The sequence below is a fragment of the Zeus faber genome (assembly GCF_960531495.2).
Source record: "Zeus faber genome assembly, chromosome: 17".
Lineage (NCBI taxonomy): Eukaryota > Metazoa > Chordata > Actinopteri > Zeiformes > Zeidae > Zeus > Zeus faber.
Window position 1 is genome coordinate 6,786,461 of NC_137204.1, and position 26,919 is coordinate 6,813,379.

The 26,919-nt window shown below is 41.4% G+C and overlaps 1 protein-coding gene across 4 annotated transcripts in view; it reads right to left on the reverse strand.

Annotated features, from left to right (window-relative positions):
- fnbp1b (formin binding protein 1b) overlaps nt 1-26,919 on the reverse strand; it is a gene marked incomplete at its 3' end in the record, with an annotated part of 60,530 nt that overhangs the window by 20,776 nt on the left and 12,835 nt on the right. For 3 of the 4 annotated variants that reach the window (XM_080018163.1, XM_080018164.1, XM_080018161.1), the window contains exons 2-9: nt 19,289-19,404; nt 16,149-16,205; nt 15,881-16,028; nt 8,923-8,985; nt 7,956-8,060; nt 2,384-2,512; nt 2,131-2,277; nt 679-870 (exon numbers count right to left, since the gene is read on the reverse strand). In XM_080018163.1, coding sequence (XP_079874289.1) covers nt 679-870; nt 2,131-2,277; nt 2,384-2,512; nt 7,956-8,060; nt 8,923-8,985; nt 15,881-16,028; nt 16,149-16,205; nt 19,289-19,404 — 957 coding nt within the window. Of the gene's footprint in view, nt 1-678; nt 871-2,130; nt 2,278-2,383; nt 2,513-7,955; nt 8,061-8,922; nt 8,986-15,880; nt 16,029-16,148; nt 16,206-19,288; nt 19,405-20,889; nt 20,951-26,919 lie in introns of those variants that run through there. The other variant, XM_080018162.1, reaches the window with a different exon arrangement.

Genomic DNA, 26,919 nt, shown 5'->3' on the forward strand with positions numbered 1-26,919 from the left:
TCCATCGACAGACTCAGTTCCCGCTCCAATCGAGGACAATAAGAATCTTGCCGCGTCGTCCGATCTCAGCCCCCCTACGCAAGCAGTTTAGAAAACCAGCCGCGCCGTTTAGAAAAGCAGGACGTCGCGGGTTGCCATTCCGGGCCGCTCATCCTCAAGTCAGTCAGAAAGGAGGAAAATTGTGATAATGTTATTATTCTGGGGTCCGACAGCAAACGTTAAAGATCTGTCCGTGAATACAATGAAAGTAGAAATGCATTAGTGTGTTAAGTGACATTGGGGAGGCTCCACGTCCTTGAAGGCGGGTGACTGGTGAATGGCTAGCAAAGGGGTGGAGGGGTGGGGGGGGTGGGGGGGGGGACGCTGGTGGCAAATGATCAAACCAAAACTACAAATACAAATACACATCTTTACTTCACAGAATACATTTAAATAAAATGATCACAAAAGAAAACCCAAGAAACTGATTTCTTTTTTTATATGTAATACAACACTAAAACACAGCCAAACACAAATACAACCAATAGAATGTACTACCTACACCCTACAAATCCACAAAAATAACTCTCAAACTTTAAACACGTCAAAAAAGTCTTGATGAATTCCTTCACTGCCTTCATAGGCACGACTTGACCTCCGGTGTAAATGTTGTGTGTTTGGCCAGTATGTGCGTTGTACCTTGTTCTTGTTCTTGATGAAAGGCCACAGCTTGCTCTTGCTCTTTCCTCCAGGTCTCTCTTTCCCTTCCCGGGAGTTCGACAGGCTGGTGTCCGACACCGTCCTCTTCATGGCCTGACCGTAGTCCTCGAACTCCACGTCTCCCGGCGGCTCAAACCCCGATTTGTAGGACTCCACCACCTGGGTGGAGTCCTGAAGGAGCAGAAGAAAACAACGGTCAGAACACTCAATTGGTCAATACTTGAGGTCGTATTTCACGTGATTTAATCTAAAAACAAGGTTTTCACACTCATGAGGTTTTAGATGACGTTTAATTGTCACACACACGATTGTCTTTACTGTTCACTTTTAATGTAAATCAAAACCAAAATCATTTCACTGCATATATGTATGAAAGTATGTATATGTGTGTGACGAATAAACCTCTTGAATCTTGAAACCTCCAGTAATAAAGGTCTACTAATTGCAAAGGGGCCATTTGTTGATATTGGGTAGACAGTTTATTTTCCTCAATCCAACTCGCACGCAACATTTCCAACATTGGTTTCAAATTCCTCTTAAATTTAGACACAAACATGTGGAATCTGAGGATTTTACAAAAATATTGCATGCTGCCTAAATGATTTCTGATCGAGCGATAACGTAATAATTATGACTGCTCTCTTTGAATACCAATCGATGGGGTTTGAGCTTTTGTGAGAGCTGCCAGTTTATTATGAGTTATTTGTTCTATATTTCACCACATATATTTGTGGTTTTACTCCTAATTTTCTTTCCAAAACGCACAAAAAGTCGCAACTAAGTGCCACCAAATATCTTTCCCGACGCCAGATGAAAACGGTGACACAATTGTTTATGCTACGTTTTTGTTTCCATGATCGGTTTGTCTGATTATCCTGCAGCACTGGGACTGAGTCAGTAAAGGAGGAGAGGCCTCAATCCGTCAGTGGAGCCACGATGACAACAGTTTGGGTCAAGTCAGGGCCAGGCTTGTCAAACAAAGGAAAAAGCACATGAATCACCGGGCGGCGTGGCGTGCATGTGTCTATCTGGACCGATAAAGGCAGCGGGTCTATCGGAAGGGGGTCGAATCGAGGGTTATGCAGGGCCTTGCGTTTTTGGACTCTTAACAAAAGTAGAGGAAGATACAGAGGGACGGCGAGTGTGGGGTGGCTTCCTCTCCATTTATGGTACTACCACATTGCATATTAGCTTTACAAATGGGAAAAAGAGGGCCTGTTTGTGTCTATCCATCTTTGATTGATAGAATAAGAAGAAGAGTTTTTTCTACAGTTTAAGGAGCTTCTTTGAGGGAGTGAGTGATCAGCGAGCCCCTTAGAGCGAGATCATTGATATTGAAACGTGATTATTAACAATTACTAATTAATTGATTAAGCGTGCCTGATTATTCATCGATGCACCTGACCAGGATTGATGATTTTTTTTACTCACAGTTTTGGGCTCAATGGACTCGGCAGCCTTCGTCATTCCGTCTAAACATTTATCCACGATGGGCAGCACTTGGCGGTGGACCTCGGCAAATGTCTTCATGCACACTCCTATTCTTTCGATCCTTTTCTCCTCCATCTCTTGAATTCTCTGCACACATACACATTTAGGGTTAATGGTTGAACATCTTTAGGTTACATACTGATAAATGGGTATCACGCGTTGAATATTGTGATCGTGCAACGCTGTAGACGACCTGGAATATGTTGGGGATGACTGTGTAGTAATGCTCATTCTGCTCCTGGTTGAACTTTTGCAGGTAGGAGGAGTAATCGCTTTTACTGTCGGTGGCCGTCTGCTGCCTCATCTGAGCTTGCTGTCTTGCCTGGGAATAGAAAAAGAAAAAAAAAGTCCACACCTCATACAAGGTCGAATCAAGGTGCATTAAGGGCAAAACACAGGAACTAAAAAACAACCACAGGGGTAGCGATTATCCTGCTGCACACAAGACACTCACTCGCGCATGCTCATGTATGTACACACAAACGAGCGACAGGAGTCGGGTGAAAGTGGCAGCCATGGCTCTAGGAAAACACGTGTGGGTCAGAACAGATACATCGAATTTGCTCCTGGATTTCGACTTGTTACCTCGCTCCCTGTCTGCACTATTTCACCCCTGATAATGTTGATTATTTTAAGCCAATTGGTTCTGTGAGGGAGAGGGCGGGCAGGCATGGAAGCAGCGGGGTCCTGCTAATAGAGACTATGGCAAACAGATGGACAGGAGATTATCTCAGCTAGACAGCATTTGATGTGCTGTAGTGTGCGCACGCGTGTGTGTGTGTGTGTGTGTGTGTGTGTGTGTGTGTGTGTGTGTGTGTGTGTATGTGTGTGTGTGTATGTGTGTGTGTGTGTATGTCTGGCAGATAAAAAACATGTAAATTCCAAGTGGATATTCTGGCTTCATGGGGACTGATGCAACTAATCCGCTAATGAACCCCTGTTAATTTGCCATACTGTGTGCACCCAATAAAGGCTCCCAGAATTCCTTTATGACTGAGCTTTGAATATATCTTTATATCTATATCTACTTTCAACTCCCCCATAAAAATGTATATGGCCATATAGGCCTGCAATGTCATTGCCCTAAACACAGCATTGAAAATATTTTTTTTTGTCACCCACCCGTCAAGCTCAAGCTATGTTCAAATTGGCAGCCAAATTCCCCATTTTGGCATAGACAGATTGGAATGAGATTGCTTAACATTGCTTACACTGTTTTAAAGAGGAAACAAAGTTTGGACCTGAGTTCAAACCAGATTGGAAGAGAGTCTGGAGAGTTATGTCACGGGCACCACACCTCATGCTGCACAGTGACTGCAACACAAAACATGGCTGCATGGATCAAGCTCCTCCAGTGCTAATGCCGTCTGGTGACAGGAGGGTCATGGATTATGTACTGTTGTTGTGGAGTGAAGAGAGATGGAATGGATACATCTCCCTTCTTCTGTTTTGGTTCCAAATTGGAATACAGCAACCCCGAGTTATCCTATGCATACAGCCCTGTGTTGTTAGCATAGCAACCAATGCAGATAGTAAATCAGTGTTCCCCAAACTTTTTGCTGCCACGGCACACTTTTTACAAATAATCCCATGGCAAACCACTATCGTGTTAGCCACAAAAAACATCAGAAACATGTAGAACTGTACTTATTATTATGGCCTACCGATAGTGATGCAGGACTCGCAAATGTAGACATTCTTAGCGAACAAATCTTTGAAATGAGTCTCAGGAGTAGGGAGTCATTCCTCACAAACTGAAAATAGTTAGATGACTAAATTTAAGGCAAAGGCAAAAAAAAGCCAAAGGCAACGACTGATTTACTCGTTGCATTCCACCAAAAAATATAATTTTGAAAGAATGAAATGATTCTTGTGAAAACTCCATTCACAACTCAGAGCCGAACCGACTCTTTTTACTGAGTGACTCGCCAAGACCTGCATCTCAAAAAAAGAGTCACAACCCTTCATTGCTTAAATAGCCCTAATTTTCCGAGTGACACTTGTTCTGCCTGAGGTGCAATTCTTTCTGGAACTGATGAAGTGCTAAGTGACTAAGTGCTGCCTTTTCGTTTTTGATCTTGCAAAACAAGGGAATCATTTCCCTTCTTTACATCAATTCCAGCTCTCATGGCACAGTGGTTGAAAAACACTGATGTAAATGATGTCTGAACACACTAATTCGACCTGATGACTAGCATATAAGCATGTGGACAGCCAGGCCAGAGATGGGGTTTTTCCCATACTCACAGCGAAACACAACTTTTCAAGCAATAGGAAGCGGACTGTGAATGAACTAAACATCACCACATTGGCAGAAGTTTGCCGATCTCCACTCATCTGCAAATAGTCCAAATAGTCCAGCTGCCTTCATTTCATCGCTTCCTTTTCCTGTTAATTCGTTCACTGTTCAAACTTTGCGGCGGCCTACAAGTTCACCAGCGTTTCTTAAATGTACCTAGTTCTTCTTGCCTACTTACTGAAAGTCACAAGGGAGGAATTTATGTCGGTCACTATATAAATCTCTCTCTGTCTTTATCTAGCTTCCCCTCACCCTCACTCTCTTACTCCCCCCCAAACACGCACGCACGCACGCACGCACGCACGCACGCACACGCACGCACGCACACACACACACACACACACACACACACACACACACACACACACACACACACACACACACACACACACACAGACACACACAGACACACACAGATCACACATATACATATAAATGTAAACACACATACTACATCATAGAACAGGGCAACCCAAAAAGGGAAACAGATTTCCAGTGATTAATAGTGTGTAAAATCAAATGAAACAATGTAAACTTTAGTGCACATGCATTTACAGAACGTATACATTCTATTATTTGTGTGGAAGCATGCAAAGCGTTGCTGTGCTGAGTGTTTCAAGGAGTGATATGCAGAGAGCGTCACCATGGCAACTTGGCTGATGACAAAACCGCTAAACAAGCTTGTTCACCATAGCCACATCACATCCTGTTGATGTGGAAATCAACGACACGCTAACCTGTTCTGTCGTCATTGAAAAATTACACTCTGTAATCTCTATATTGTATGTGTCGGGGAAATCTCAGAACTGTGACTCATTTAGGCTTGAAAGCTCACGGCATAAAACCAACTAAGAATAGCAACCGTTAAGAAGATGGAATAAAGAATACATTGGTTGCTTAGATACATTCGGAATGTTGTAAGTGGCGCGGGGGGGGGGGGGGGGTCATCGCCCTTTGATTTACACCGGGCAATAATATAAGAGTTCCAGCCGACCAAAGAACAAATAATTCACTGTCCATATCCCTGGAAAGATAGTCTATTTGATCTTCCAAGGTAACGTAACGAGAGCACCAAAAGCTAAATAAATCCTGTAAGCCTTAATGTGTTTTTTTAAAGTTTTGATCGAAGACAGGGAGGCAAGCCAGTGTATGAGGAGCACAGTCAGACAGGACAGGTGTGTCACAGACCTAGTCGTGGATCAGACACTTACAGAAGAGTGTGCGTGTCAGGACACGAGAGTCGAGACAGTGCGTTCCCACAAATATAACATGTTCTCTGTCAAAATCAAACCTACCTTGTGGGAACTTCGCTTCAAGGCATGGCAGAAAGTAAGTATACAAGAACACACACATAAAAGAGAGGATTGTTAACCACTTCCAGGCAAGCAAGACGCTGCCGTAGGTTCTCTTCCTGAGGTTAATATAACAAACGCTGCCGGAAGAGAATAAAACGCCCGGACTAAATGGGCAGCACTGCAAACCACTCTTAAAATACGGGGAGGTGAAGGGAAGGGCCCCACAAGCTGCTCAGCATTTCTCCTATAATTTGCGGCGAAATAAAGTCAGCGAGTGTGTGTATGAGGGGTACCTCAGAGGACTTTAACAAGCCTTGTGGAAGGCTGGGGCTGTGACTCTAAACCCCAAATTGAGGGATCTGTCTGCCAATGGGGGTGGGAGGTAACAGTTTGAGGTTTGTACCAGATGCACAGCACACCGCCAGAGCTCAACTCGACAAATTGCAGTTTATCTGCATCACATAGCGACTGGGCATGAAGGGGTGTGCGAGAGACACAACACGGAAGTCGCGGAATTTAACTCTTAAATCACTATCTCTGCCTTTCTGATATTGTTAATGTTGTAATAACCGACGCCAGCTGTGTAAATTCAACAGCAGTAAATGATAGAAATCCTAGAGAGTAACATAATTGCTGAAGAGAAATACATGAAGACAGTGCCACAGGTACACAAAAATACACCTAGCTAGGTACATGCACACAAAAACGCACAGTCTCTTTATCTGATTCTAACTTTCCCTCCCTAGATGCTAACCCCTTCACTCCTTACACACAAACCAAGTTCATGTAGTTCATGCTAGAGGAGATGCAAGGAGTCCTGGTTCTACACTGTACTTGTGTGTGTGTGTGTGTGTGTGTGTGCGTGTGTGTGTGTGTGTGTGTGTGTGTGTGTGTGTGTGTGTGTGTGTGTGTGTGTGTGTGTGTGTGGCGGGGGGCGGGGGGCTGCGTGACTATGGGCTGTGGAAGCTCAAGATGAACAAACAGAGGGTCTGATTTGCTCAGTCCTTCCAGCTGTGTTCAGTGTTGGCCTTAGCTCATTGTGCCTCTGGGTCAAATGTTCCTTTTCAAAGGCCTATTTGCATCATAATTGGGTCTGGCCCACGTCAATTTAGAGCCCGCTCTGCCTGTCATGGTGGCAGGAAGCGACATTAGCTACAGACCCAGGGAAGATTTGGTCTGAAACTCCAGAGAATCTGGTGATCACTGTATTAATTCCACAATAGAGATGGTAGGAAGAACAATATGCAACACCATAGAAAAGCGACTAACACAAACAGATACACAAACTCATCACCCAAAGGATGAACGGCTCAACGGCACAGCAAACACACTTATATGGCACTCACATGAAAACACACAGACACCGGCCTGGGCTGACGCATTGTATATGATTCTCCTGTGAAGGTTACATATGGATCGTTGCGAAATATCAACACAGTTTGGCCCCCTGAGGGATCGGAATGCAAGCATGCTCAAGACTCCCATCGCTAATACGACGAAGCTGTGAATTAAGTAATTGTGTATGAACTGTCTTGTTGTGTTGACTCTTTACATCTACCAAAGACATCATGATTTTGTTATATATATTATATACATATGTATATATATTTATATATACTGCTTATATATACAAAAATAAATAGAGTACTGCCTGTTGAAAACTGACGGTCCGTCGTCAATGCATAGTTGGAAATTTCTCAAAGTATCCCTCACTCAGTTTTCAACGTTTTTCACCACCGGGGGGGCGTTGCATTCGCCTTCTCGCAGAGCAAACCGGACCTAGCCTCCATCAATTGTGTATGAGGCATAAGAGCTATCTGTATTTCCCAGCTCCATTGAGTGCGGTATAGTCACGCAGTGGCTGCACTAGTGATAATGAGGCTCTGTAGCTAACTGCCTGTGTGATACGGCCCCTTAACCAGCAAATGGCTCTACTGCCGAGAATACGCCAGGCTCTACTCGTTTCTCTGGCATTAAATCCATTGGAAGTGATTCCATCAGCTCATTCGGGAAAAGGTGAAAAGTGGAGTGTGGCAGTTGGGGGATAAAAGCTGGACAAAATGGCAGGAGGTTTAAAAGGGAAAGGAGGTGAAGAAGACAAGGCAAGGGAAAAGGCAAGGATGCGTGTTTGGTAAAAAATTAAGCGTGATTGGCGGGTGTCGGACACATACCTTTTCCACATCGGCTTTCGTTACGTTAATGTCGGCGTCCATCTTCTCAAAATGCTGCTGCGCTCTGTCCGCCTCTTTACACTCCCGCTCAAACCGCCTTTTATACTGAAAGAAAAAGGTCAATGAGACGTTACCTCCCTTATATCGTCGGCTACAGTATAAAATACATTCATCCCCTGTGCTCACTTGACCTTCACGTATGCATTGAACGTATGAAATATGTACAGGCCTTTACATATTCATAACCGTCAACGTCATAACCAGTGTAGAGGAGTGATGTAGGCCTGTTTGCCACGTACATTTCAACGTTGTGTGTGACAGAGGTCTGTTTATGTGGCTGACAGGGAAAATGGCCTATGTCAAAGTCTCAAGTCTGGAGATTAAGCAAATGTTCATAGTGGCTATGTGTGTGCAGAAAAACAGTCATTCATCCTTCCTTCTTTCCATCCCTCTGACTGAACAATCAGTGTTTGTTGTGCGAGTGTGCACTCTGAACTCTGCCTCGCTGCCAGACAGACAATGGGATCATTGAGCACATACAGAGTTAGAAGAGGACAAAGCAGTTATGTATCTCTCCCTCTCTCTTGCTCTCCTTCTCTCTCTCTCACACACATACACACTTTCTCCTCCTCGGAAAAGGAGGCAAGCAGAGATAAGAAGTAGTGTTCTGGAAAATCTCTCCTTTCCGCCCATAACAGAGAAAAAATAACTGCTTAACACTGCTTTATCTGCAGCGTCATGTGGAATGAATATTTATGCAAGTGATAGATTTGTCATTGATGTTATTCTCAAATTTCCTTTGAAAAATGGATGTGCAGTGTCAGTGAAAAGTACCCAATCAACAGTTATTGAGTTAATTCAAAGTTATTAAACTTTGTTGTCAGTGCCCGGTGTCTCCTTTCCTCTCTATATAACTTAAGGGCTAATAAATAACCAGTGGCAAAACGTCCAGAGTAGAGCCACTTACTGATTCCAGCTGCTTCCACGAGCTCTCGATGTGTTGCTGTGCCTTACGTCCTTCATGGAAATTCTGTCAGAAGAGCAGGGAATGGAACGGGCAGGGTGGGGGAGAAACAATATGTTATTCGTCAGCGCTTACAATTGAAATGCATGCTTTCCTCACTTTCATCGTCTCCACTCCATCACAACCTTGACAGAGTGATGACAGCGATTTAAAACGACAGTAGTGAGGTTTCCCCGAGAGGTACAAACAAAGGCAAGTGAATATTAAGTTAAACATAATTGAGTGATCATTAAAATCACATTTTAATCAAAAATAATAATTATCGAATAAGAGTCTGGGCCAAAGGCCATTTGACCGGCTCCATGAGGACTGATCAGGGGGAACCCTTCTATTACAACCTGCCTGTTAAAAAAGTAAGGGTGGGCATTATACATTTTGTAACATAAGAAATGCAAAATGGATATGGTAAGAAACAAATATGTCAATATGCCGCCTGGCCCTGCCAAGCATGACATATTGCACAGGGCGAGGTGACAGCTGTTGGTCTAGGCAAACATAGTAAACACGCTGTGTTTTTTCACAGGCCTCACTTGGCCCAACTCCCTTCAAGGGAACAGAGGAAACAGGACCGGACATCCCAGCCAGATCCTCTCATTTTAGAGACGTGGGAGTTTGTAATCACCTAGATTCACCTAAATGAATGACCACTTATATACATACCAACCATCTATCCAATCTCTTTAAAGACATGCATTTTCATTGAAGATGACAGAGAGGCTATTGACAATGTATCCTGGGTTACCCAGCCGGTTTGCCAGTATCAGTGTCAGTAGCCCGAGCTGAATATCTATGTCTTTTCTTAGTATTCAATGAGGACTCTGGCTATTATGGAGAATGAAAAGCTGTTGCTTGCATTTGACTTGCATGCCAGCGCGTTGAATGGTGCAAGGGAAAAATGCAAAAGACTTTGGCAGTTCAGCGAGTCTTCAAATTTGGATGTGTAGGGGCTGCTCTGCATAGCGACTCGATGTGTCGCTGAACTGTGGCTTATGGCGGTGGTCTCACTTTTCACTTCCCTGAAGATTTAGGGAAGCTAGGAGGTATAGGGAAGTGTTACACTGTATCTGAGGAAGTACTTTAGTCTCTCCAACAGAAGTTGACATTGTGGAGCTCCAAAGGCTGGTCTTCACTAACTCCCTATAAACCGAAATGAACTGCTTTCATATCAACAATTTTGAAAACGGTGAGACAGACCCAAAGTGTATAATGTTGAGTTAACCAAAGTAGTTAGGAATCTAAAGGTAATTCTCACTATACATCAGCAAAAAGGGTAATACCATTGTGACTGTGGAAGATTCAAAAGCCATTTGTCCCCATGGCAACTTAAAAAAAAAAAAATCATGTGAGCCATTCATGCGACTTAGACAACTCCAGCTGTCTATGTACTCCTGATCAACACATTTTCAAACCAGTTCAAGATAAACATATTACAGACACCCTTCCCTAAACAGTGCCAGAGATTAAACGAACCGAAGCGCAGAGAATGTTTTGGAGTCTACGCTGAGCCCAGTTAAGATGTGTTTTAAACGTAAGCCAACCATATGAGTCAATTGATTTCCACCCAGAAGACGTAAAAAGTCCTCGTATAAAACAGCTTTGTATACTTGTCTGGAAATAACCAGCCATTTCTGGACATCAATCTAGCTGTTATGGCCACCACAGTGGAGTTGAGACGAACCCTGTCTTTTCTTTTAGCAACATGTGACACTATGCTCCTCTTGGCATGGCCTAAGGGGGAAGGCCATCACTAAAACCCTGAATGGAATGGATCCACTGAACAACATTTTTTATTTATTGCAAAACCTATAAAACTACATTTGGATTGTGGATCCGGGCTTCTTTTTCACAGACTTTCAACAAACTTTCAAGACTTTCTCTCTGTCCCCCATCAGGGAACCACGCAAGACAGTCCAGACATATACGATATGCCGAGAGTCAAACAACTCAAATGAATAGTTTATACCAACAGCAACATTCCTATGTTGCTGTTGGTATTCTCTATGCTGTATTTCTTGCAATATGCTTTGGTAAATTTGTGTGCATGTCTGTATGCGTAAGCTGACTGATTGTGAGTCATTGAGATGGCGGGTTACCTAATACATGCACCTGCAGTGCCGAGGAATCGTTTACACACACTTAGGAGGTATTACAACTCCAACTCATCCACCACATACACAGGCAGACAAGTAAAACCCTATGAAAAGACTGAAGAGACAACCCTCTCTTTATACTCTTTATACGTATTAGGTAATACAGTGCTATGTTACAAAGAGGAGAAGCATGTTTTAGTTAGTTTACCTACTGGAGACTGTAAGGATGAAAATGATAGCAAGTTTATTCCCAACACCGAAAAGTACAGTGTGTCCATGTCTGTGCACTATACTAACTGTAGATTCCTTAATATTAAACTTTTTCTTAAAGGGTAATGGAAAGGCATTCTAGCAGTTATGGTTAAATGTTTGGTCTATCTATGGCTCCTTGTTAGGGAAGACACCAAAAGCCCTGTCATCTGGGACAGTACCATGCCAGGTGGACCTCCTCATATGTACACTCCCAAACTGTGATCTCGTCTTGTCTCTCTCATCTCATCGCATCTCACAACCCTGCTACTTATCCATGCCTGTCTATGAAACTGATAAACACCAGAGATCAGCTTGGGATTCCTGGGGTGGGGCTTCTCTGGCTCGTCCTCAGTCTAGACTCAAGACGAAAGACTTCCTGTGCCTTTTATTCCTTAACTTAATTTGTTTTTGTGAGGCTAGTTGTAAATCTTTATTTAGGATATGCAATGTAAATCAGCAGATTAGCATTGTCCTTGTTGCTGAATTGTTCTTTGGTCTGCATTACGCTTGAAGACCAAGGTCTAAAAGTCCGCGCAGTCACATTTTAATAATAAAATTTGCTCGAGGGAGCATTTTTATGTAAGACTAGCCCTTCCCTCAATTTCCTTGTCCCTGAGAGCTGAGCTTCACATGAGGCTGTGAAGGGGAGACAGAGAATCTGGAGCGGTTACAAAACAATCACAAATGAGGGCATACTGGGTGTAGTAGTTCAGTTCCAGACAAACACATCAGGGTAGAATCAATAGAGAAAGAATACCCACATTTTTTTTTTCAATTGATATTTTGGCCAGAAAACAATAATATAAATAACAACAAGCACACATCATTTACATTATCTTTCAAGGTAAGAGCTATCATCCATTTACAGTGAAGGACAATGGAGTGCATGTTTGTTTGCGTGACAGTGATGCAACAGCATGTCAATGTCGTGTTTATCTTCATCATGTCATGTATTGTGTGTGTGTGTGTGTGTGTGTGTGTGTGTGTGTGTGTGTGTGTGTGTGTGTGTGTATTTGTCATCCAAACCTAGAAAACTAGAGTTTATCACACTGCAGACAGGTAACATTGAAAGAGATATTGATCTTCAATGCTGCTTATTTGTTCTACACCTTGAAATAAAATTGTCCACAGTCCAAAACCAATAATAAGCAAATAAAGCACTTTGTTCACATTATTATGCTGGGAAAAGCTTATTTACTAACTGTCTAACTAACTAACTGAGACTTTTTAAGCATTGTGAGTGGCGGAGGAAAAGGGGTCTGACACAACTCACGCTTTCACCAAGAGAACTGTGGCAATGGTGTTCCGCAAACTAAGTACTCGACAAAAAATATAGAAGGGAGATTAGTAGAAGATAGGAAGGGGTTTCCTGGTAACAGAGCAGACGAGTACAGAGGAAGAAGGGTTAGAATGTCATCCTGCAGCCTAGAGGCCTTGGCCCATGGGGGTCTGCCTGAGGACCTTCTGGGACAAGCCTAATTGGAGACACTAGAGTTTCATACCACGCCAAGCCAAACTAAACGCTAGCAAGGCCAAATCGAAGCCAAAAGAGCCAAGTTGGCACTGAGAGAACAGAAGATTTCCCCACAAACAGAATGGCAGTGCTGGAAGCCCACCCCCAGTTTCCCTCCCTGTGTGCTCAGATGTCTGCCGCCAACCAGCAGAGGTTAAAAACTGACATGGCTAATCAATAACCTTCCCCTGGGATTGTTGTTGTTTTAAAGAGCGGAAGAAGTGGAGGTGGTACAAGTAGAGCGCCACTGTCACTGTTTCTTCAATTCTGTGGGTGTGTGCATGGGTGTGTGCACTGGGAAGGTCATTCTGCCTTTAAGCAGCTGGTCATTTCAGTTTTCCACTCCAGTTTCCTAAGCTGGACTTCCGTAGCACGAGAGTCCATGACAGATTTGTTAAAGTGCTTTTTCCAGCTGAGTAGCTTCCCCTATTTCGCAATTTCCAGAGCTTCGTCCCTTTTCAAAGTGGACCACACTGCTAACTTTGAATGTGCATGTCCACTGCACTACCACAAATTGCCATAAACATATAAAATACTCGGTGCAACCGTTGCAAGTTTGTTTATACAAAATAAATAAGACTGTAATGACAGAGAGAGACTATGATTTGGTTCCATGTAGGGACTCGGCCAGTAATGTGCTGCCCTTCTGGTGGGCCTGTGGATGTATCTATATTTACCCAGCAATGACCTCAGCTTGTGGCCAAGTGGATAAGAACATTTGAATGGGCTGCTCTCTTTCCCGTAGGGTAGTGTGCCTGTTTGATTTCCTTTTACAGTATCTATGACATAACATACCCATGCAACAATAAGTTAAACAGGTAAATGTCGTGCGGCATAAAATCTAGATTGGCATCAGTGTTTCCCACAGAATTTGAATCTATTTGTGGTGGTAGCTGACCGGGAGAGTGACTGAGAGTGCGTCCCCGTTACGCATGGTGCTTTTTTTGTTTCTTTCAATTAGGAAATGTAGTAAAATAATATACATCTAAAATAACAACACAATGTATTTATTTGCTCTATTTAGAGGAATGTGAAACACAATCGCCCGCTATTGCTCCCTCTCCAATGTCATTACACATGAAGAAGAGGGAGACAGCGGCGCAAATTGCACCCAGATCACTCCCTCAGAGGACACACAGAGAGGACTCAAAATGTACTTGCATTTTTGATCAACGATATCATATTATTTTTGAGGGCTTAAATTAGGGCTGAACGATTAATCAAATTCAAACCCACATTGGAATGTAATAGAACACAATTTTTTATTTTGCAAAGGCTGCGATAAAAAAAATTGTGTTTTTTTTTTTTTATGTTACACAATTGCGGCTCTTTAAAGTTTTATTTACAATTTAAAAAAATTCTAAGACAGTATTTTAACAGATTTTGTCTGAGACAGTGTCTGTAATTTTCAAAATTGAATTTCCCATTAGACACATCAACCTATGACAGCTTTGAGAGAGAGGGCATCTATATCAGTTTTGTGGTAGTGATCAATGACCTGTTAACTGAGTGATCAATGGCTGATCACCTGGTTTCCACTGGCAATTGTATTATTAATAATTTGTATTTAATTATATTATTACTGTATGTAAGTAATAACCTTGAGCTGCAACTTAGACAGTGTCCAAATCCTCCATCGGCTTCCACGCACCAAGCACCACAACAGCCTCCAACTTAATTTAAGTGCAATATTCCAGAGAACACGGTATCAGCGCAAAAACCCAAGCCGTAGCAGACATGCGCAGTAGAGTTGGCTCATGGCTTTCTCTACGTAACTTCCGGTTTGCCGTCTACCGTCTACCTGGGTGTACATTTGTACATAATTTTTGTATAATAATACATGATACGTTTCTGGTTGCAATGGTCATAAAACATGGTAATAATAATATAGTAATGTAATAATAATAAATTGAAATTGTTGCAAATGCTTTCCATTTGTTAATATCATATTACAAGTAGCCTTATTGTAAAATGCATAATGGTTTGATGGAGGAAATGGATGTTTCAGAAATTGGGCACTTGCGAAAATATTTTTTGTTAATGTGGCCCCTGAGCTGGGAAAGGTTGACTATACCACTACGGTAGAATGATTAATTGCTTGTGTTTAGAGAATAATACAGAAGATGAGGAACTAAATTTTTTTATTTCATACTAAATCGTAATCGCAATATTGGTCTGACAAAATCGCAATTCCATTATTTTCCAGAATCATTCAGCCCTAGATTTAATGCATGAATGGAAGGGCAGATGAATGGATCCGTGGCTATTTTTTATTTATTTTTATTTTTGTAAAAAAATAGATTGCGGCTATTTTAGAGATTTCTTATGAACTGAACCCATTTGTCCTTTATTACTTTTCATATACTTGTCACATGTTAAACTTTTACAACCTGCCTCTTGTATCTGATTGGCTAAGCAACCATAATGTGAGACTGATGAGGGCGCCGCTGCTGTTTGGCTCTCGACCAAAAGTTCCACCATTCGCACGGGAGAGGAAAGCGGCGGGGCGTCATACCGAGGAATAGAGAGGATTTCAACCAGGGGGGTCCAAATAATAATGTTTAGTGAAGGCGCCCAGGATGGTTTCGGTGCACCGGAGGGCGGATATTTAAATCGGCAGCTCGGGCATGGCACCGAAATGAGGCACTGAAATCTGAGTTGCGATTCAGTCTGGTAGATACCGATTGTATAGGTTTGAATCCAAACATGATCATGCACGGCTGGGTCAGATTCAGAGTGTACACGGAGGAGAGGTGCTATTCACAGACAAGTCTGTTGTCAATGAGTTTGTGTGAGAGAAAGAGAGAGCGAAAGAGAGAGAGAGAGAGTGAGTGAGAGAGAGAGGGGGGGGGGGCAAGGAGGGGCTGAGCACTGCAGTGCTCCACAATTAAATACTATTTTACCCATTTTAAATAGTAAAAATGTAAAATATGTAAAATGTAAAATATGTGGCAGTCAATGTTGATATTGTGGCGAGCAGTCACAAATAATCAATATATGGGAAAAACTGAGCATTAATGAAAGTGATTATGGCGGGTAGTCTCACCGATTTCCTCTCAGTTTTAAGGTCCTGTAGGTAGCGGGACAGTTCGGCGATGATTTGAGAAGTCAGGTTCTCTGCGATGACCTCGTGTTGACCAGCATAGTCATTAAGTTCATTAAGAGTTGTCAAAAAGGCTCGACAGGAAGTGTACCTGGCAAAATACGGGATGTAATCAAAAAGCAGTTCACTCACAAGATTGATAGCAAGTAGGACTAAATGTATTGGGAATCAGGCGTTTGGACTCATGTTTGTCTTATGCAGGTGAACTTACTTGTTCTCTTCATCCTCTCGTGAGTTCTTCTTGGGTTGATACTTCTTTGATAAATTTCTGTCAGGAGAGAAAGTGTCGTTCATAAATAGTATATGCGTTATCTTCCTTCACTAATAGCACAGTGGGCAGGCAGGACATCCACCATCCCTCTGTCCTAACATACATGTCAGTGCCAAAGAAGCGTCTACGGGTGCTTGTTTGGCCATTTTTTTTCCATCCACTCTTTCGCCACCATAACTCTGCTTCAATTATCATTTATGACCCTGCGCAGAACCGTAAACAAAAAAAACAATCATCATTTTTTCTATTGGCTTCTCCCACCCTTGTTTTGGCACTGGCGAGATGAGGCTAGCGGGAGATATGTAAAGTCTTGAAATGCAGCAGTGAAATGTAAGGACCGTGGTGAGGAGGAGGCACATGGCAAGTCAGCGTTTTGGGGGCAATGTGTCCCTCCTCCTGCTCTTGGTAAGGGGTTAATTATATGGGATTATCTGCGGTCCTTCAACCCCGGTTGGCCTCCCGTGAGGGGCTTTGTGGCTTAGCAGACGTCTCTTATTGTTTCTCCCCTTCCTGGCAATTTTTCTGTTGTTATTCTCCGGTGCATCACATGTTTGTCTGCACACGACAGCGTGACAAAGTCATCATCGCCCAATCCAATCATGTTCCTGAAGAGAACATGATTGGATTGGGCTATGATGACTGGATGATGATGACAGACTGGTAATACTGTCATCACAAAATAATAATACACTCTTATTTGTGTGGCAATTTGCTTTGTTGTATTGTGAAGGCAGCCTCCTAATCTTTTGGCTGGTTAAAAAGCAAATGATAAAATATCGTCAAGTACCATTAAAGCAAACATAGATACAAACAAAGATATGAGGCACAAACACAGCCATGCATTTGCCAACGTACACACTAGAATACACACACACGACTCACATTGGGCCCATAAAGCAAAATCTATTACAATCCATCTAGAAACTGGCACAGAACAGAAAAAGCAATTAGATGTTGATGGACGGGCAGGATGCAATGAATCCTAACGCTAGTTTCCATTCTCTTGTTCAAGGAATACGAAGCAAAGTCCTGATGGACACATTATTCAATTCATAGGCCTAAATGTTCAAAGCACCATATTTATGTAACAGTTATTTGCTGTAGTGTAAGGGTTAGACAATGACTGCCATGAAACTAATGTCTCAGTTCAGAAAAGATGAATAACTATCCCTGGAGAGAATTCACTCATGGTATCTAAATGCAAGTGCAAGTGCTTGTACTTGGTGCATAAGCTCATGCTTGATTTTTTCTGAAATTAATAATTGACGTGTTGAAGCACTAATGTATTTCTGCTTGTCGACCCAGCACTCCCTGCCTGCATTTACGAGCCCTTCTGCACTCTGGTGGTGTGCGCCCTGTTGCCAGGCAGATTTATCTGTCTCCTTCCATTCCATCATCTGATTATATCTGATTGTACTTAAACTATTGCAAATTTGTTAATTTCCTCAAGTGCCGTTTCAAACTGTCGGTTATATCCTGTTAATAACTGTAAATTTGGATAAAAAAACCACATCGAACCAAAAAATGTATTGGTAAAATAGTACCAAGCCAAACATAAATACAATACACACACACACACACACACACACACACACACACACACACACACACACACACACACACACACACACACACACACACATAAGAGCACACATACATAATTTACAATATCTATTTTGTTCCTATGTAGATTGCAGTGGCATGCTGTGTTATGGATTATACCATTGTGGAATTTGGGGGAGGAGGCATTAGCTGATGCATTGCTGGGCTACAGTAAAGTAGTGTTCATGTTTACTTCAGTGCCATGGAAGAGGAGTGTTTGAATAAAATGGTAAAATGGTAAATGTAATCGTAAATGGAATGGAAAGGAATATTTTTTAATTTGTAAATATTTCATTACTTGTACTTAGGTTAGGACATACTTCACTGTCCATGCCCAGTACCAATACCAATGAACAATCGAAGCGCTTAGTAGATACGTTAAAAATATAGAATAGAAAGCAATAGAAATATCGAAGGGCTTATTCCATTTGTGCTTATACTGTAAGCTCTAAGAGCCTTGTGCTCCATAGCAGCTCTGATAGATTAAACTCCATTTGAGCTAAGTTGATTCGAGGATAATTGGTCCGGAAACAGTACAACAAAGATGCATATTGTGTTGGAAACGCAAAAGAGCAAAGAGAGTCCTGCCCGTCTGCTGAGGTTCAATACAACCCACTTTGACATGGCTATCATCCATCCAAAGTTAAACATTGCCTGCATTAGGAAGATATCTATAATATCTGTATGTTACAGTTAAGTTATGTTTATCTAATCTATGCTTTTGATAATCGTAGTTTATTATTAGTTGAAAATAATCGGAGAATAATAAGTAAGCTGATGAAGCAGTACTTCTGTGGGTAATATGGCCACTACATGCATGTAAACACAGACAGATGGTCCTATTATCTCAATAGAAAAGATAACTTTATCTTCCAAAAAGAGAAGCTGTTTGGGCTGCAGAGCATCTGGCATTAGATTATTCCATGTCAATATAGGATTGGTATTGGTCAGTCAGTGTGGAAAATAAGGGGTGTGGTCAATACTAAGTGTATATGTCATCTTCATAGCCCCCCTCTTCTGGATTCGGGAAGTATCATCAGCTTGCTGTTAGAATAAAAAGGGAATTATATGGGCGCTATCCTAACCCCTTAACCCCCCTCTCTCAGAGCGGTCACTAGTCACACACTTATTCTTTCAGCTAAAAACCATAGTTGTACCCAAAACGGGGGTATGTTGTGTGGAGGGGGCTGAAGCGCCTGGGAGAGCACTTCTGGCTGGGTGATACGAATGTGGGTCAGCACTACGGATGATAATACCTAATCTCTATGGAGACACAAGCTCCACCCATCCCCCACAAACTGACATCCTCTTTCCTGAAGCAGAAACACACAGAGGCAGAGATACGCATGAGTGAAAGAGAGAATCCATAACGAAACACAGCAACACTTCCACCTTGTGCTTTGTCAGTCACCCCCCAACCTCACCCCAAGAAAATCATTTCAAACTTCCTTTTGATATGGTCATTTTTAAGTACTTACCTGATCTGTTTTGCATAGCTGGTTTCAATCTCCGATCTCTCCTTGACAAATTTGGTGTAACGCTCAACAAATTCGCTGCCCCACTGTGTGTGTCTCTCCAAGTTGTCAAACTGATCCTGCAAACAGAAAGAAGACACCATGATTAGATCATTTGAAACATAACAGTCAAGGCAAAGGAGCCCACACTTGAGCAATGACTATCGACAATAAATATATAACTTTTATCGCATAAGCTCAGTGCGTTAAATGAAATGCTAATAACTACCTTCTGACATATTCTGCCCAAACATTAGATCTACCTTAAATAAAGCTGAGAACGAAAATGTTCTACTTCTGAAATCTGATGCCAAAATACAGCCAGTAAATGTATACTACAAACTATTAAAAATAAAGACATTCTATTTGCTGTACCCATGCTTACATGTGACTAACCTGCTGCCAAAGTAATAGGACTGTGTGATTTAAGTGGAGTTCAGTGTACTTATCGGAGACATAAGAGTATCTTGTCATTTTGGTTTTGACAGTTATAGTACCTGCAGCAAAAAACCTTTCGAGACTTTGATTTCATGCGGCCAATATCATAAACCATACGATTGTGATGGCATACTGTAATATGGTAAATAAATGTTACATTCCTCTTTGAAAACGCATGGTTTTAAAATACATGTACAAAATACCTTCACAATACACTCCATTGCATAGAGCTGTCCTGAACACAATTCAAGTGTTTAAAAAGATGTACTTTTTGTACAAGCACACATTACAGATAGTAAATACATTTCTAAAAAGTATATTCCTAAAATAATAAAGAATAATAATAATAATAATAATAATAATAATAATAATAATAATAATAATAATAATAATAATAATAATAATAATAATAACAACAACTTAACAAAATGTTTTGAAGATATGGTCTCCAGGTATATATTTTGTGTAGATTAGTGCTGAGGTACTCCTTTCTGGCCTAATTAATTCACACTCACAGGTCAGAGAGTTTACACAGGAAGTCATAGAAATGCCAGTTCTGAGAACTCAACCAAAACACTTTTGAGGTTTTTGGTCTCAGCCAACCATTGACATGTATCTTAACCCTACTCCATATTATGTTGTAGAATGATCCAAGCCCTGGGAGCCTTTTTAAATATGGTGTATTGTACATTAACTCTTTATTTGAAGGGTTGGTGTAATGATGGACAATCATGAGAGTTTTCTCGCCCTATACTTAACTACTGATCTGCCCCACTCATCACAAAATGGTAAGATAAAACAAAGTAGTTCATCATACTACAAACAAAAGTTGAATCTTATTAGCTTTTTGTCATTGTTTCTATTGGACACATGTTTTACTTCCTTTCTCCCCCTAAGGACATGGTCACTGTCAGACCATGTTAGCAAAATGTGCTCCCAGTATTTACTTCATTAGCACAGCGCAGCAGCTTTTCCTGAAGGGTCTTATCACACAGAATAACTCATTGGACCAAAACAGGCTACAATCACAGCACACATGACTACACCCGACAACCTCTGCAGACATGCACAAAAACCTTTGATTGAATCTTTTAAACACATTTCTCCACACCTAAAAGTCACATTACCCTTTTCTGCAGGGGAACCATCTTATCCTGTTTGTCCTCGCCTGAGACCTTGCCTATACGCCGTCTTCCGTTATCCAATAGTTTTCAAGTCTTCTGTTTCGAAGGTTTAATAGGATTAGGTTACTGAAAAAGGTAACTGAAAATGCCAACTGAAAAAAGAAGATCGTAGCAGTATGCTTGGGTTAGGGACTATGTTCCATGACCCACTCCTACACACACGTAGCGAAGCTGCAAAGTATTATGGAGAGCAATCCCTGATTGTCTGGAAGCAATGAGAATCCCAGAGTAGAAGGTAGGATGCAGTGCAGCGCTGGCACACACAAACACAATGCATCTGAGGCTGCCGCTGCCTCCCAGCATTTGAGCTCAGTGCTCCATCAGGCGTAAGGTGGAGTAAGTGGGGACGTAGAAGGACAAATCACTGAGAGAGGGGATCACAACAGGGGGGGGGGACTACAGCTGCGGGAAGAGGCGGGATTACAAGGGAGGAGACAAAACAAAGGGTGCACTTTAGCAAAGCATTAGTCTATAATGTCTCCAAATACACTCAACCATCCTCTTCACAGAGGTTTTATGAAGAATAAATTAACAACTAAAGTCAGGCTGCGAATGGTGAAATGCTGTGACCAATTGCTTTGAAAACATGGCTCTTAATGTATGTAAAATGGTGTAAAGGAGAAATGGAAATGAAAAATTAGATCAGCAAGTCCCCAATTACAAGGAGATTTACATTTGAATCATAATATATATAATAATAATATGCACTATTAATTTATATTATTTTCTATTTTGTTGTGTTAATTCATTCTTTGGATATTGGTTTTAGTATTATTATTAAAAATATATGCAGCTGAGTATACAAATATTATCGTTGATACGTTTTTAATCACCACACAAACCACACATTTTATTGCATGTAAGCCACACAAGTTGTGTTTTTATTACTTGGCTGCCTTGCTAAATTATTATAAATTTGATTTTCAAATTTGGGAGGACTGACTGAACTTCCACTATAATATAAAATACTATACTACACTATACTATACTATACTATGCCATACTACACTATACTTATAGATGTACATTATTTTTGGAAGAATTATTTTTTTACATTGCCTAGTAATAAAAAAAATGGCAATACATTTTTATAATGAATCACAATACTTAAGGCTAGAATTACAATATGAAATGAAGAATCATGTTGAGTAACAGTATTAATCAGGATGTCACTGATGATTCCGTCTCTTTTTGATAATGTTGATAATGGACTTTGGTCACAGGCCCTGTCTGGTAAGAAGAGGGATCAATGTAGTGTCAGTAAAGAACAAGAAGCACAAAATCAGATTGATTTTTCTTTTCTCTAAAGCATTGAGCAGAGGACAAAACTACAGCACTGGCCAGTTGGTACTCAGCATTCATTTAAGTTGCTTTGTAGAAAATCTGATCAATGGCCTTTGAAGGTGCAATGTGAAAAATGTACGGAACGGACCTGGCAGAAATGGAATATAATATTCAGAAGTATTTTTTAATTAGTGTATACTAATATAATAAGATAATATATAATAATATAATAATCCCAACAAAATAACAATCGAAATTTTTGTGTATTTGTGACCTTAGAATGAGCTGTGACTAATGGGTAGTACAGTATGTGCTATAAAGGGTAGTACAGCATGTGCTCTAAATCTAGGACAAATATGATTTTTGTAAAGGCCATTTCTGTTAGTTTCAGAGTAGGTCTAGAATTTGACACAATGCAAGAAGAATACTAATTTAGGCTTTGTTAAAACTTCCTTCCTCTGGTCATGGTACCAAAAAATAACTCTAGCTGCTGCTTTGGCCTGATTATATCATTTGTGACCTCTGATCTTAGACTTTGTTCCAACAGGATGGGGGACAGGGGGATCCCTTCAGCAGAGGAACCACCCCTGTTCTGTTTGTTATTTCAGGACACATCCCATTGAGTGGGGCGTATGTATTATTGAAAAAATCCATGGCAGAAAATAAACAGAGTTGGGAAGATAAATACTTTCTTTAATTCAGGAAATGAATAACAGCTTCAAACACTTTAAAAACAGCCGAACATTTTTATAGGTGCTCAATTTAGGTGAGCCGCCCCATTTACTTTAAGAAAACAAATACATGCTTGTTTAAGGATCAGCCTTCTGGCCTCCTACGCTTTCCCAACTGGTGATGGAGATTACAGCACGGGTTAATGCATCGAAGTGCTGGTTAATCTCTCTTAATGCACATTATTTTGCTCCCATTCCAGATCAGATCCCTTGATCTTATACATACTAACTAAGATGGTATTGACTTGTATTCCAGCAACACAGGCGGTTGTACTACCCTACCCATACAATACTGCTAGGACAAACATGTAGGATGGGTGGGTCCTCTGGCAGTAAACTTGCACGGCAGGATGAGACTGCCTGGTCAATAATGTACCATCAAAGCTTCAGGACAGGGATAAGTTGATACAATCATTACAGGAGAATAAGATTTGATATGGTCATCTCTTTCTCAGTGAGGAGGTATTGGAATTTGGGAAAGACAATGAAATCACTGATCCAACAATTAAAAGTGTGTATTCTTGTTATCTTTGCCGAAAAGAACAATCTCTGACAAGTGGCAGCCAATTGAATGACTGTTTTGTTCGAAAGATAGATAAACCTTTGAATAAAGCTGTGGTTTATTTTACAGGGAAATATTTTTACAGAGTAAAGCCAAGCAGTCTAGTTGTGAGTTTATTCTGGTTTAAATAGCTTTTGTACAGTTACAAGTCAGCCTCAATTGGGCTAAAAGAGGAACTTGGAGGCCTCGCATGAGCTGATGTGACGGGAAGTATGAGCATAACTTTTCAATGACTTGTTTAAGTTTTAAAAAAGCACAAATTATATTCCTTTGAGTCAAAACACATGTGACCAGTCATGGTTGCACGCACACACACACACAAATATAAACACATACACATCCAAAGTACAGCACACATATGCAGGAAACACATTTAAGATGCGAAGAAGGTAAACATGAGTATTTGGAAGTATGTGGAAATTGTTTAATATCAGACTCTGACAGGAAAACCACAGAGTGAAAGTCGAGCAGATGTTTTACTAGAGAAGGGTGAGGTGTCCATGCTGAGAGAAAGGGACAGATGTCATGATTGAGGTGAGACAAAGAGGAAAGACTTAAGATACTATTGACTTTTCACATTAGTGGATTGCGTTGCCAAAAGAGTAAAGGTAGTAGTGTAATGGGCTTGTGCTGGAAATATCTGAGCCTGTCTTTAAGTTTGATAGATGTCTCCATGTTTAATTGACTACATCTCTGCCGTTGCCTATGCGCTATAATAAAAGCTGAAGCCTATCTATCTCACCATGTTGTTACAAGCTATAAAAGAGAATCTCACTCTCACTCTCTATGCAGATACATTTCAAGTCACCCAACTCAAGATTGCACAAACAAGTATTCTTCCAATAGTGTTCATTGGCACTCTGAGGGTAGGGCACCACCAATCTGAGCAAAAACTGCATAATGGTCCTTTCGAATGCAATCCTGCCTGGCCCAGCATCAGAGAGTGGACTTAGACAAACCCTGTATTTAGTGAAGCCAATTCATTAGAAATTTGGTATCTCCAATGAGTGGGTCATTGCATTTCTTCACCGTGTCTCACAGCAGTGGGTGTAAAACCACAAGAACAAATATTTCGGGGAGATGCCAAACGGTCCCTTGAACACACACAGGGCTTTGTCCAAGACAGTGGGACGGAACAATGTCTCAATAGCCTTCTGCTGCCCCTGTGCCACAGAGGAGTAAGAAGAAATTGATGGGAGCCCCACACACACACACACACACACACACACACACACACACACACACACACACACACACACACACACACACACACACACACACACACACACACACACACACACACACACACACACACGTACACACACACGTGTATGTGTACACAGACAAGCATGCTCCTTTATGAGACAGAGGACTAAACACTGGCTTTCCAGCATTTTCGCTGTGTGTCATAAAGGCTAAGAAGGCCTCAAGTGCCCACCCCCCCCCCGTATGCCCTGGCCTAAACAATGACTTTACACTCAGAATGTGATCCAATAAAACTGAAGGGGCGGACACACACACACAGTTAATTTGTATTTCTCTTGTTAATCTTTTAGACTTCCAAGAGCAGCTCTAATTAAAACTGCCACAATTGTTGGCTTCATTGTGAGCCAAAATTAAGCAGTTGCATGAACAAATGCAACAATTATTATTTGATTTAAAGGAACAGTAAATTCAGCTCATGTTCCAAAGGCACAATGAAAAGCCAGCAGAGGAGCAGGTCTCAAATCCTGTTTCAATTCAAGAACAACCATTAGATATCAATGCAAAACACCATGTAACCAAAACATACATCCTTACTGTATCTCTCAGAAAATCAATAGCTGCATGAGGCAGTGTTTGTCTTCATGTGTGTCAGAGTGCTTGTTTGCGTGCCATGGAGAACTATATAAAAAATGAACTACTCTAGAAATTTAAGTGTCTCAAGTCTCATTCTAGCGTCACAATTCAACAGTAGGTAGGTTAGCTTAACTCTACAGTATGTGCCAGTTTAGTTGATGACAACTGTATTTTTTCCATCTCTGTCAGTTCACCGTATTGGGCAGTTGTATGTCAAAGCTGTCAGGTCAATGGAGCAGAAACACCCTGTAGGGGTAGTTGGGAAACAGGAAATTGCTTTCTCTCAGTTGTGACTCACAGTATAGAGAAGGGTGGTCATCAGACTCATGTAATGCCAAAATACATTTTTACAACATTAGTCTTTTAAGAGCTCCCCATGTGAGACCTTATTTCAATGTATTAAGTTCCGGCTAAATAGACACTTCTGGCAGGCTATACAGGATGCTTCAGTTCATTGCGGTAGCACTAAACAAACATTTCCATGCACATTTGTTGCCTAAATGCCTGCAGAACATTGGTCTAAGCTTGATCAAAGCTTTACCATAGTACAATTTTTTCTCTATCTTTTTAAGACATAGATTGTAAGTTATTTTGAACAATATTACGGCCTATATCTCAACATACTTCTGGGCCATAATTATTAGGGTTTACAAAAGTGTTTGTGGCAATTCCGCCTGCCACACGCCAGCCGAGTGGCATTTTCAGGGCCCTCCGATACAGAGACACAGGCAGAGATGTTGCAAACACACCAGTTTATTGTAGAGAGTGGCAAGATGTAACAAGTCGGGAGCAGATCGACACATATCATGACAGAGACTTTGGGTGGGTGATTTACCTGTTGCTCGTTGATTGCTCTGACAAGCAACAGGTTGTACAGCCACCTCTGATCCCGGGCCCAATTACCTAGATCCAAGACCCAAGTGGTTTAAACATGTGCAGCTGCTTAAACAACACCACCCCACACCACAGCTATATCTTTCACTTGCTACTTACAGCACTGGCCATCTTCATCTCCAGTAGCACCTGAAGATACTCTTCAAACGGCCTCAGCTCAGGTTCCTCATCCTCAATAGAATCTGATTTACCTGAGCGAATGCTGTCCAGGAAAACAAAAAACTCACTTTGTCTACGCAACATGTTTACAATCCTCAAACGGCAGTGCAGCAGAAAAAAAACAGGGCCATCAAGGAACCTAATCCAATCCAGAATGTTGTGCAGTGCATCTAGTCGAATCCCACAAGATCACATAAAAACTGTCTGAAATGGATCATTGGAAGAAAAAGGAATAAACCAAAGAAATAAAGAGAGTCATTGGAAAGGTTGTAACTGACACAGGACTTCACAAGGGATTGCCTTTCTTATGCATGGGCAGTAAGACTAAATGGCTCACTTTGAGACCATTATTAATCTGATTAGTAAACCTTCCTTGCAACCAGCTCAACCATCCAATAAAACGCCACTGTTCTCTCTGGGATTACTCTCGCAGGGTCAGCAAGCACTCATTAGCCATTGTTCTTGCCCCCCCCCCCCCCCCCCCACACTAGACATAAAATAAAG